The sequence below is a fragment of the Scophthalmus maximus genome, chromosome 11 (assembly GCF_022379125.1).
Source record: "Scophthalmus maximus strain ysfricsl-2021 chromosome 11, ASM2237912v1, whole genome shotgun sequence".
Taxonomy (NCBI): domain Eukaryota; kingdom Metazoa; phylum Chordata; class Actinopteri; order Pleuronectiformes; family Scophthalmidae; genus Scophthalmus; species Scophthalmus maximus.
Genome location: NC_061525.1, coordinates 15,164,967 through 15,178,098, shown reverse-complemented (window position 1 = coordinate 15,178,098; position 13,132 = coordinate 15,164,967). Strand labels below are relative to the sequence as shown.

Here is a 13,132-nt window from a genome sequence, read left to right as displayed (position 1 = left end):
AATCAATTAACAATAATCTGATATCAAGGAACTGATAAGAAAAATAAATTGGAAATATATTAATGCATAAATAAAGTGATCATTTTTAAGCAATTCAAATTCATGTTTAATTTGATAGGAACATTTATTTACAAGTGACAAAATAAATCTTTTTTTTAAATCCATTAATGCGACCACAATAAGGTGAGGTTTGTAAATTAATTTGTAAGTCAATGTAAAAGGTAAATAAATAGCTACATTTATAAATTAATTCAACAAAGGAATTTAAATAAAAAATGTATGTATATTATTTGCTAATTCACCATGAGATACAGTATACCAGGAGCTCTTGAAAATTAGAAAAATGTGGGGGAAAGAAATGACATGAGCAATATGTTTTTTTATGAGTTGAACTTGGTGACAGTGGATTCAAACATGGAATATGTTTATAACTAAATTCCTGTCACACAGAACAGAAGATATCTTGGGCTACATAACCACCATGCTAATACTTTGGCACAAAGCTGCTTGTTACAATATTTCATATTCTGTTGAATGTTGTACGTCAGTGGTCAGGGGTCAACCGTCAGGTCTTTACATTAAGGAGATGGATGTGGTACAGGAGGTCAGATACCCACTCAAGTTCTCCATCCCTGGATAAGCCACAGGATGCAGTCCATTCAAACAGTTTTGTGTGTCGTCATCCTCATACTCTGCTTTACATCGAGCGACAGCCTTCACCCCCGACGTCTGACCGACAGGTGGCAGGACCTGCACGCAGGTCTGGATGTGGGGGTCCTGCAGGGTAGGGGTAGGGGACAGAGTTGCAGAGGTAACTTGTGGATCCAACACCAGGGTGTCCTCCCTCAACTCCTCCCACAGGTTACCTGGAACCAGAGGAGCATACTTCAGGTGTGTTTTGGGAACACTTATTCTGCAGTAAAAGGAAAAATGCTGAGTATATAATAAAGTACTTTTCACGGTCATTTTACGGTCATAGAAGATAAATTGATCCACTCGCAAATATTTTTTTTTAAATCTTAAAACAGGGATTACCTAGATAAATTTGTCCAACAAAAACCAATATCATTTATTCCATCATGTTTTCCATATATCGATGCCTCTTTCCAATATGTTATATTTACATACAAAATAACACATTATTGCTAACAAAAACCAATTAAACAATGACAAATATCATCAATAGCAAGCAGCTCATAAAACGTTCTGAGAAAGTCAATGATGGCAGGTAACGTTGGTTTGAAGAATCTGTAAGGCTCTCCTGGGTCTTGCATGTAATAGTTAGACATGGGAGGTTTAATTACATTTTGTAAAAAACATTTACCTTTAATACATATTCAAAATTTTCTTTACTGACATTTTGTGTTACTTAATCACAGATACAGATTACACCGTGTAAGATGATATTCCCTGATGTCAGTGAACGGCTCATCATGTGGCTGTTTGGTTTTCTCTGGTCATACCTTGCAGCTGCAGGTCAGTCAGGCTGGGGTTGAACGCGCCAATGTCATAACTGCCATCTCCCTCCAGCAGCAGGTCCTGCATGCTCCTGGGACCAACACTGTGCTCAGCCTGCAGGAAAGAATTATAAGCCGGTGGCATCTTCCCGGCCGCGGGCGAGCTCAGGCCTCGGGGAGCCGACGGGACGCCCGCTGCGTGCTGCTGTCCACAGGGCGAGCACAGAGCAAACGAGCTGCTGGGGTGAGCTGTGGCGGGGGGGAGGTAGCATTGCTGCTGATGCAGAATATGTGCAAACTGCGAACGGCGAATGGGCTGGCAGGGCGGGCGGGGCGGGGCGGCGGTGCAAGAGGATGAGGTGGTGCCGTAAAACGGAGTCACCCTAGACAGGAGGGACGGGCTGGTGTAAGGTGGCAGAGACCTGGGCTTGTCCGGTCTCTCTCCAACGAGACGATCGAGGTCTTCTGTGGGAAAAAGAGAGTATCAAATAACATTTGAATCAATTAACACTAAGAATTTGAAGCATTTTAAGTCAAATCAGTATCAATCGGCACAAGCTAATTGAAAGGTCAAACATCTGCAGAGTACATCTTTGATCATTTCATCTTTTACGAAGATGAATTCGTGGTAAGAATCAATCTTCTGATGTTGAGTGACTTTCATGGTGGTGTCTATCGAACGCACCTGGCCTCGCCATGCTCCTGCGGACAGTGACGGGGTCTTTGCGGCGCCACTTGTGCAGCTCCTCCTGCATCTTCGCCACCTTGGCTGGATTCAGGGCCCACAGGCAGCCCTTGCGGGACGAGTTTCCATTTTTGTTCTCCACCTTCTCGAAGCACTTGTTCAGGGAGAGGTTGTGACGCACCGAGTTCTTCCACCCATCAGGAGCTGTCTGAGCACAGAGAGAGGGAAGGGTTTTAATGCGGAAGAGGAGGATGGAAAGGGTTAAAGAAGCAGCTCTCGAGCTCATCGCCATGTCAAGATAATTCATTGTACAAGGGGACAAGTGAGGAACACAAACCCCTCGACCACCATCCATCATCTATACCGCGTTATCCTTTCAGGGTCGCGGGGGGCGCTGACATTGGACGAGAGGCTGGGTACACCCTGGACAGGTCGCCAGCCTATCACCTCCAGCTCACATCAAGTCATTTCCTATTCAAAAAGTCGGCAAATATTTAAAAATGTCTCTCACGTGGTGATGACATACTGTAACAAGATCAACGGATTATCAGAGCCGGCAGCTGATTATTTGTGTGTCAGTTCAATCAATTATTGATAGTTTCAATCAAACCGTTAACCGCTCAAATTTGACTTCAAAATCATCTGACAATAATTGTACTTTAAAGTCTTATTTTGGCTTGTCAAACCCTTTCTTCATGTTTGATAAAGACACCCAGCCTCGCTGCGGCTTCACCCACCACCTGACCGTGTTTCAGTGTCTGTGAGTGTCAGTGTCAAATTCAAGCGCTCTTACGAACTCACAGAAACCAGCACACCATGCCCTCACCTGAGGCACAATGAAAACATATTCATTTTCTCCACCAATCTGAAGTGATTTATATCTGCGTGCCATCGCAAGTGTCTGCTGAACTGAACTGAACTCAACGATACTTGACAACATTTAGGAGGGCTCATTCAGCGCATCTCAAAGATCTGCGGCTTTTTAGAAAATACACCTGACTTTCCTCGGAGGATCACTTTGCCGTCTGTCTCGTGTACTTTATGGCCCCGCAGCCCGTGTTCTGGGTTACAGGCAGCTGTTTGGAGAGCAGCCATCTATAAGGTGCCTTCTTGAATATAAATGGCGTTAGGTCTTTGAGCTCTTTCCAGAAGTGAGTCTGAGCCGATTTGATTTGTAGATATCTCTGAAATCAACAGCATTCGTGACGACTTAGGGTTCAAACCGAGGTCCAACCCTGCAGCTGCATGCTCCATCGCTATTAAGTCATAGCACCGTGAATTTATGTCGGGTTTTAATCTCCCACCTCAACAAAATGATTATATCTCTGGTTATCTGCTTCCTATCTCTGATCTTAATGATTTTCAGGTTTAATTTTCTAAACAGTTCTTGCAACTTTCCCTTATCCCGCCTACGTACACTCACATACAAACTCGATATTGAACAGATAAAATGCCCCCGCCATTTTACTCCTCATGTGTCATCAATCATTACAGGGAGATTATGGGAGTAATTCATGTCAGCTGCAACACAGATATGGTTCGGGAAAATCTTTTACTTACAGCAAAACACTGGGCAAACATGAACATCAGCCCTTCAGCGAGCAAACCAGAGAAACTGCTGTTACAAACGTGCACATACAGTACACACACAGTTGCTCTTAGACTATTTTAAATGAGAGTAGCCAAAAGTCAGTCGGCAGGAATGTGGCCCTCATGAGGCAGCGGAGTCAGGCCTTACATAACAGCCCATAAATGTGATACCAAACGTCAAATCAATACATGTGAGATCAAGATCTATAAATCAAACCAGGGGGGAAAAAAAGGTAAAATTCTTCCAATTGGAAAACAACTTGCGGGGGCAAATACCGACTGTCCTGATCCAAAAAAAATACATGGCTCCAGCTCTGGGCTGTCTGCCCTCCACCTGCGATCAGAAAGATTTCACCTCTTAAACACACCGATCCACCGGCAGTTCGGGTTTTGGTCTGTTCCGGATTCAGTCTTCACACAACTATGACAAATGATATGTTGTTTGGAAGCTTTAAGTCTCCTGAGACAGATCTGATCGTTACTGTGCAAAGCATTGTAGGATCACAGGGGATGGGGATGACTAGTATCAGACTTGAGGTTCCTTATATTTGGTCATATTTCAAAGAAAACTGTTGTTTATTGATTCCACCATTTAGATTTAGTCTTTTCACGAAATAGGCAAGGCACGAAAAACATATATTTCTACCACGATTGTGCCTCTAGTAACGTTGGTACAGTATCTTTTATCTTTATCTATCTTTATCTTTTGCTTCTGACATTGAAAGAGTTACCTTACAAAGGGTTAAGGCTGTAATCAAAATTCTTAAAGAACAGTGACCTTTTTATTTTCAAATACATCATTTATTGGGCTTCTGCACAAAAATAGAGGGATGTGAGCAGATTAATCAGAACCAGGGACCAGCGAAACAGGGGGCAAATTAAACATGGGCTTTAAAGTTTCCATTAGCAGAGGCAGCGACAAGAGGACACATGTCTATAGTCACACACCATGTCATCGTGTACACACTTTGACAACATAAATGTCCAAACAATCCTTTTATATTTGTTGGATTCAGTGTGTGATTTAAAAAAAATAAATAAAAACAAACGTAGTCTGGTACCTTGAAATATGGGAAGTGTTCAGTCATGAAGCTGTAGATCTCACTGACGGGCAGACTCCCTGTTTTACTGCTCTTCAGAGCCATGAAGATCAAAATACTGCAGTGATGAGAGAGATTTATTACTTCAACTTAACGCATCAGAGTGATTTGAAGACACGCTGTTGCTTTAGATAACTACCTGATAATGGAGAAACATGTTGATGCCGTTTTACCTGTATGAATAGATGGGCTTGGGGTAGAGGGGCTGTGTGGTGCTCTCCTGCTGTGGCTGGGTGGACAGACTTTGCAGGGAATACTTTGAGCTGCTGGACTGGTCATTATCAGGGTACAGTCTGGACGAGTCCTGTGGAGACACACACACACAAACAAAAATCACGACCTGGAAGCTGATATAAGACAGATATGTCACTTTCCTTGATATTTTCTTTCATTTGCTTTAGCTGAGTCATTTCTACGGATACATAAACTGCCACAATAAAGTTTTCACTGACTCTGTGGTAGTTTATCATGAATCACTGTAATCGGTTATTAATACCATTTCCTGCCAGTGTCAAACCACTGGCATTATCTTGGCTTTCATCGATTATTGCGATACCTTGGAATCACAAGGGGAAACTCAAATAACTGTCAAGTCTCTCAAGTTTTCATCAGTCATCACGTACATCCGATCTTCTGCTGCAGCCATGTGTGTGTGTGTGTGTGTGTGTGTGTGTGTGTGTGTGTGTGTGTGTGTGTGTGTGCGTGTGTGTGATACTCACTCACCTGTTGTAGAGGCCTCGATGAGCTGAAGGATGGAAAACTTTGAGACAGGAAGAAGGAGGGCTCCACCGGCACAGCTGGCAGCTCTGGGTATGAACTCTGTAAATATGATGGGAAAAAAGGAAACAGTTCTGTGTGTGCAAACATGAGTGTGTTTCTGTAACAGCCCAACCATGTGAGGAAAAAAGTGCATCATAAGCACATTTCTGTTCACCCACTCTTGACTTACTGAGGTGAGGATGAAAGCGAGTGTAGCATAAGACTAGAAACCTGGATGCTGCCGTTGTATTGGTCCCACGGTGGTGGCGGCGGCGCCTCGCTGCTGGAGCTTTGTGAACTTGTGTCCGGACTGAATCCCTCCTGCAGGCAGCTGAAGGAGGAAGAGCACTGTTGGAGACAGCCTGTGGCCGTCACTGCTCGGCGGTACGGGTGGAATCGGTCAGAGTCCGCGGGGCCCCATCCAGGTGCAGACCCTGACCCGGAGCTGATGGTCCCATCAGTACTGTGCCTCCTGTCTACAGCTGCAGTCCTGAGGCTGAAGGTGTCCTGCTGGGTGAAGCAGACACCTCTGCCCTCAATAGCCTGTGGTGTGAGCATTGGCACGGTGGAAATCATTTCTTTGATGTTATTTGAATAAATCAAATCTGCAACTAAACCATAAAAGCTGGGTTGTGTAACTCTTGTGTTCTCCCCTTTTGGAAGCCAAATAGTTAAGATGCTTTCTGGGAAAAGCGCTGATTTCTCTGTCCCCCAAATTTTTTTTTTTTTACACTTTGTTTTCTGTATAAATTAAATACATAAAAATATATGTTACTTAATGGGCTTTTCAGGTTTTGGTAGGCGGAGTTTGTTACCTTTGGACAGAACCAGGCCTTACTTTTTCAGTCTTAAAGCTAAGCTAAACTAACCCGGCTGAAGATTGTAGCTTCCTATTTACAGACACAAGAGAGGCGTCCATCTGCTCCTTTAACTATCTGCAAACAATGAAACAATATGCAGACAATATGCAGCTAAGTACCTGTGACTCTGCCATCTGCTGGCAGGAGGTCCCACGGGGCTCAGGGGTGTGGAGGTTGGCCTGAGGGGTCGATGTTTGAGACCTGCTGCTCGTCGAGGAGTCTGACATTCTGCACCAAAATCTGCTCCTGTGAAGAGACAAAAAAAAAGTGAGTGATCTTTTCTGGTCTGAATGTGATGCCGTGGCCTTTTTTTCAATCAGAAAGTCCATCTTGTCACTGACTGGTCCAACAGGGGTCTCTATATTATTTGCTTTAGATGTTATCTCATTGGAGATGCTATGAGCTGCATGAATTCAATTAAAGTTCACACAAAGCCGATGAGGCAATAGCTAAATACTTTTGGAAAATTTGCTTTTTTTGTATGACAAATATAAAGCTGCATAAGAATTGAAAGCAAAGTAAAAACATAGAACGACTGTGATAAAATCCACCAACCGTCTGAAAATAGCTAAAGCACAAATTAACACATTCTATGTTGTTTGTTTAATTCATACAAAAACCAAAGTGCAGATGTCCTAAATGAACTGGCGGCTGTGACGAGTTCTTGGCTGGAAATGCTTTACTCTTTACATTCTGTTTTTTGATTTAGACGGCTGTTGCCACATAACAGGAAGCAAATCTTAAGTGTTAAGACAATTGTCACTGATCCTTTGAGATCATATCTACTGAGTCATTATTCTACTGTAAATCTCTGACAGTGTGAATGCAGGCCTGGGAACAGGAGTTTATTTTCTTAGTGCTGGTACAGTAACTCCGAGGTTTGACGTACAGTACATGGGACAGCTGGGGTTAATCTGGCTGCGTGTGAAGAGGTGTTATCTGATCCCAGCGGTGGTGACAGAGACACGTGGCACAGGTTCCATTAAAGGTAACCTCAACCCCGACATAAACCAAGCTCATTAAAACTGCCAACAAACCATGGCTGCTGGGTCACATGAGGCCAGAGAGTGCTGAGGCACACAAAGTGTGATCGAGATAGAGAGAGAGAGAGAGGGGCTCAGATCAAAGAAGGCTAAAGTGTCAAGGTGAAAGTTGAGAGATTTGCCTTTTCAACACTGTGGCAACAAATCCTCTCATCTGCTTGACTGACACACTGACACCAACCAGAACGGATGCACTTACAGTAAGAAAAGTAAAAACTTCAGCATTGTGTGTGTGTGTGTGTGTGTGTGTTTGTGTGTGTGTGTGTGTGTGTGTGTGTATGTGTGTGTGTGTGTGTGTGTGTGTGTGCGTCGGGTGTTTGTCCTCTAACTCCTCTAACCATTGAGACGATATAACGTCTTTATCCCTACATATGTCCCTGCTCAATTATAAAAACATGAACCATTTCTCTGCTCCTATAAGTAGCATCTTACCATTTTGAAGAAAAGCAGTTGTGTCATTTCAAAGTACAGTTGTATCAAAGTCCTGTTTTTGAGGAATTTGGACGTGTACTTTTGGAACTTTGTTAAATATTGTTGGACAATTATCTGGGTTGTTTTAAAGTTGACAGGTATTATTATTTTTTTCGATTTTATGCATAGATCTGTGGAGAATATTGACTGCATCAATTGTCAGAAATGTCAAACTTTATGCCTTTAACATTCATGTTAAAGGCATATTACTGTTAAAGTCTAAACACCTGTTTTCAACTGGCATATTTCTGTGATATCTGTGACTTTTTCCACTTTCTAATGTGACATCTAACTTATAAAGTAAAGTAAAAAACAAACTCAAACTGAGAAGTAAAAAATTACAAAAGGGGCCTCATCCTTAAATGAACACTATGTTTTTCTCTTCCATGCAAAAACATTACATGTCTGTCAAATATGCAAGGGCATATCCTGTGCCCTGCCCTCCTCGGGTCACCCCACATATTTGGAACTTGATTCAAGTCTGGACACTGGTTGGACCATCAGAAAACTTGAAATGTCTCTTGATGAAGCCGTTCCTCTGTTGATTTACATTTATGCTTTGGGTTGCCGTCTCATTGAAAGATGAAGCTTTTCTTCATCTTCAGTTTTCCGGCAGACGCTTGAAGTTTTTCTACCAGTCAAGTGGTGTTGGGAGATTCTAATGATTCCCTCCATCTTCACTAAAGCCCCAGTTCTAGCTGCAGAAAAGCTGCCCCAAAGCATCGCGGGTACAGTATGGTGTTCTTATGGCGACAGGCTGCCAAACATATATTTTTGGACTTCATAAAGATATGAATTATGGCCAAAAGGTGCAAGCTTGGTCTCATCAGACAATGACACATTTTCCCACGTGGTTTTTGGTGGACTGGATATATATTTTCTTTTTTTCGTTGACTTACCCATGTGTTAAGCAAAATTTATCTTGGCTCGGATGTAATTTTTCCATGAGAAAAGGTCTCCCATGGACTGTAGGGTTTTGCCCCATAGCCATGCAGATATACACTATACGAAGACTACGGGAGATTGTCATCACATGTAGGGAGCAACCTGTACTTGCAGGAAATTCCTGCAGCTACTCAAATGTTGCTGAAGGCCTTTTGGCAGCCGCCCTCACCAGTTTTCTCCTCGTCTTTTTATCAATTTCGGAGGAACGTCCTGTTCTTCATCTACGTCACTGTTGTGCCATATTTAATGGATGGCCTACTTCCCTGTGTTACATAATTGTTGATTCTAATGCCCCGGGAATTCTTCTGCACCTCTACCCTGATCGATACCTTTTCAACAATGAAATCCCAATCATGCTTTGGAAGTTCATTGTGAACCATGGCGTTCGCAGTTGGAGGCAACTGAGAAGAAAATCCATCAGGACCAGCTTAACTTTATTTGATGGCAGGTGTTTACTATTATCATGTGTTTGAATAAAGTTGGTTGATTCTGAACACAGACTCTTGCCCAATCATAAGAGGGGTGAAGGAATGTGTCCTTCCTTAAATCTTTGGGCCTTATTACTATTATGCAGCGTATCCACGGGTTACTTAGAGATCACTTACAAGCTGTCTGATAGTATTCCGCTCCCCATAACCTATTTGCATTTGCCATAAAAAACCCATTTTGGGTATGATAAACTAAGCCTCTGTTTGAGGGAGTAAACACCTTTGACAAACAGCCTGAGTGTCAGTGTCTCCGGTAAACTCGTTTATTAATTCTTCTCTAAGTAGGACCGTCATACAACATGGTTACAGGTTTTTTTTATTTTGTTATTTTTTTCCCCACTGATGGTTTCAGTTAAAATGTTCACTTGAATTGTATTAGTTACAGGCCACATTATAGGTGGAAAAGGTTATGAAATTCTTTATCGTGGTTTCACTTTTTTACATCAAAAGAAAAACTTCCATTTTAACAGACGAAGGCATGTGCGATGCCCCCACATAAGCTCTTATTGGGTTTTTAGATCCGTTCAATTTTGCAAACCCAGAACCTTCTTGCTGTGAGGCGACAGCGCTAACAACTACACCACCATCTACCATATAACTTGTTTGTATATCTATAATCAATGCCCAAACCCTTCTTGGATTTTTTTGTACAAGGAAATGAAAAGTTTGAGGCAGCCATCACTGGAGACTGGCTCACACAAGTGCGACCACTGAGGCTGAGGGAACCAGAGTCCGAGAGGGAATCGATAACCCGAGGTGTACGGTTCGGCTGATGGGCGTAATATTGCTCCTAATCCCTGTTAACCCAATGTATTAAAATGTGCTTGATGTATTTAATGAAATATTCTAAAGGCTATTCCTGTAACTTGATGGAAGCAAGTGTGAAAATATAAGTGCATGAAGACAATGAACCATCAGATTTTTTGATGTAAAATATTAGATAAATAATAAATATTATGGTTTAAAATATTAGATAACCCTATAGTTTTATATGCTGCTTGTATTAAGTGAGTTTAGTTTGTAAGCAAGTCTCAAATTAATTAAACTTCTAGTTTTGACTCTCAGACTGATTAATTTGAATTTTCAGACCATAAATATTACTTTTTTTAAATGTAATTCTTTTGATTTGAAATGATGCGGTGATGATATGAACTGCAGAGAGTTCACTAGAAATCATTCAATTAAGTTTCTAGAGGAACAACATGCATATTTGGAAATTTGTTAGATGTAACCATGGCTTTTGCTTTTTTATATTTAAAAAAACACAGTGAATCATGATGGAGACTGTTGTCAATCTCAATCCCATCCCAATTCACAGAACGGACGTTTCAAACTTGACAAATCCGTCTGTGGCATTTAACGTCCTTATGTTCAACATCATTTCAACAGAAGTTGTCAAAATGCAAAAAAGTGCACAGAAATAAAGGGAGCAGCTTTGAATATTCAAACAAAGGTCTGCGATGCTGAATATAATATAATACTGCAGATACATGCTACATACGTTTATGTAACTTCAAAACTGATTTTATTTCTACAAAGTTTAGATCAGCAAGTCTCGTCTGTCGCAACTGTCAAAATCCCCTCAGCACATTATTGTCGCTGTTTCACAACACAACACCACAAACATGTTGATTAAGTCGCTAAATATCTTTTATGTCTGTGATTATCAGAAGACAAGAGCAGGTGAATCTGTTTATATAATATAATTATCAAGATTACCTACCGACAGCGACATACAGACTGCCACTCAAAGGTTTGCAGAGGTTAACCTGCAGTCAACACCTACAGCAGTGCCAACAGCCTCAGTGCACAATGCTGCCGTGTGTGAACATGAGCAAAAAGAGTCTGAATCACACAATCACGTGTGTATCAGGGCAAAAACGGCTAAACAGTCTCAAATGAACTCACCTAACCTTTGAATCTGCCCTCTCTGGCTTTTGTGGATTTGTAGCCTCGGTCTGACTTTGTCACTCAGACCTGTAACCTCTGTTCACATCCTCAGCCGGTTCTCGTGGACGTGTGCACCTCGAGCCTCCTTCACCCTGACAGTGAGGCACTACGATTAGATTGACTGTCTAAATATGTACAGAACTGGTTGATGGGCTGGTTTTAGATTTTGGCAGCTCGGAATATCACCCTAATTTTGTGTGTGTGTGTGTGTGTGTGTGTGTGCGAGCGTGCGTCCGTGTGTGTGCGAGCGTGCGTCCGTGTGTGTGTGTGTGTGTGTGTGTGTGTGTGTGTGTGTGTGTGGCACTCGTCCAGGCTAGTCCAGCAATAAGATATACAGAAAGAAAAACCTGTTCCAACAGGTTCCAACAGATCTACCAGTGCAGTCCCTGGCAGCTGGCAGCAATCCCTTCCTCCTTCCATCAGTCTTTCTTTGCCTGACTGAATGGATACTTGTCTTGAGTGGGACACAAGATACACTAGTGATTGCAGCCCATGGCAGAGAGCGAGTGGGCACCATGCCCTGGTTTCTGAGCTCGCCCCACGGCAATGGCCGCCTCCAATGTGATCTAGTTCCACTCAACTGATGCACATTCAAAGACACGTGCACGTGTAAACACAGAAAGGGTCATGTGAGCATTTGAAGCATGCAAACATTCACGATCACAGCAGGAGCCACAAAGCATCGGGTACTTAATGTCGTAACTGGTCCGCATACTGTACCTATCAATCAGGGTTGTTGCGGTCTGCAGGCTGCAAAGTTAAACTAATCTCAGAGCCACCAGGTACACGTATTAAGATGATCCATGGTGATGGCCCCCAAAGAAAATCTTCTTTCTTGATCAATTTAAACTCTGCGCTGAAAAGTTCCGGGTGAGAGTTTGAGGCTCAAAGAGTGAGGGTGGCAGAGAAATGAGAGCAAAGTGAGAGAGGGAAATGGGAGTAGAGGTATGTCAATACAGGTAGATTCCTATCCTATCCTCCCAATGAACCAGAAAAACATCAGCACCCTTAGCTCGTAGCTATACCTTGAACAAACCCTGTCCTCAGTGAGAGGGCGAGGCAGAATGACAGAGGAGAGACAGAGGATTAATTACAGATTGAATAAACTCTTGTGTTACAGTGCAAGGCCTCTGCAGAGCGAGGCTACTGCCGAAGGCTTTTTCTGCCAAAGATGGAGTTCTTGAGGAGGGTGTAATGTGGGAAGAGATTCCAGGGGCCACTTAGGTGAACTATCTCATTGTCTTCTGGGAAATAATTGCTCCATTGCTCTGGTGTTCTCAGTTGCAATATCATGTTTTGCAGAGCTTGAACATGTTGTTGACCCTTTTACAATTTAAAAGCAGTGAGAATGTGTTTCCCTAAACTGCTCTTATTGTCACCATGAGTCAGGCGGTGGAGCTGTGTGTACATGTTAGTACTATCAGTCTGTGGATGTAGCCATGCTGTCATGCCGGACTATTCATGGCAATGTTGGTCTACCTGTGGGGCGGCGCGGTGGTGCGCTGGTTGGAACTATCGCCTCACAGCAAGAAGGTTCTTGATTAGAATTGACGTTCGGACCTAATCAACCCTCCGGGGCCTTTCTGTGTGGAGTTTGCATGTTCTCTCCGTGTATGCGTTTGTTTTCTCTGGGCAGTCCGGCCTCCTCCCACAGTCCAAAGACATGCAGACTGGGCTTAGGCTAATTTGAGACTCTAAATTGACCATAGGTGTGAAGGTGAAAGTGAATGTTTGTTTGTCTCTGTATGTTGGCCCTGTGATGGGCTGGCGACCTGTCCAGGGTG

The 13,132-nt window shown here is 42.7% G+C and overlaps 1 protein-coding gene across 6 annotated transcripts; it reads right to left on the bottom strand.

Moving 5' to 3' along the window:
• Positions 1-364: 364 nt before the first annotated feature.
• foxn1 (forkhead box N1) lies at positions 365-12,216 on the bottom strand. 6 transcript variants are annotated; one of them, XM_035623934.2, is made up of 9 exons: positions 12,069-12,216; positions 6,571-6,697; positions 5,823-6,134; positions 5,556-5,651; positions 5,006-5,136; positions 4,794-4,890; positions 2,143-2,350; positions 1,464-1,922; positions 365-866 (listed from the first exon to the last, which is right to left on the bottom strand). In XM_035623934.2, the coding sequence occupies exons 2-9, from the start codon at positions 6,676-6,678 to the stop codon at positions 574-576; spliced, it is 1,704 nt and encodes a 567-aa protein (XP_035479827.2). In that variant the 5' UTR covers positions 6,679-6,697; positions 12,069-12,216; the 3' UTR covers positions 365-573. The 6 variants fall into 6 exon arrangements, with proteins under 6 accessions (XP_035479827.2, XP_035479828.2, XP_035479825.2 ...); XM_035623935.2 differs by lacking the exon at positions 12,069-12,216 and adding an exon at positions 11,307-11,558 and having other exon boundaries at positions 1,464-1,919; XM_035623932.2 differs by lacking the exon at positions 12,069-12,216 and adding an exon at positions 11,307-11,555.
• Between the last annotated feature and the right edge of the window lie 916 nt (positions 12,217-13,132).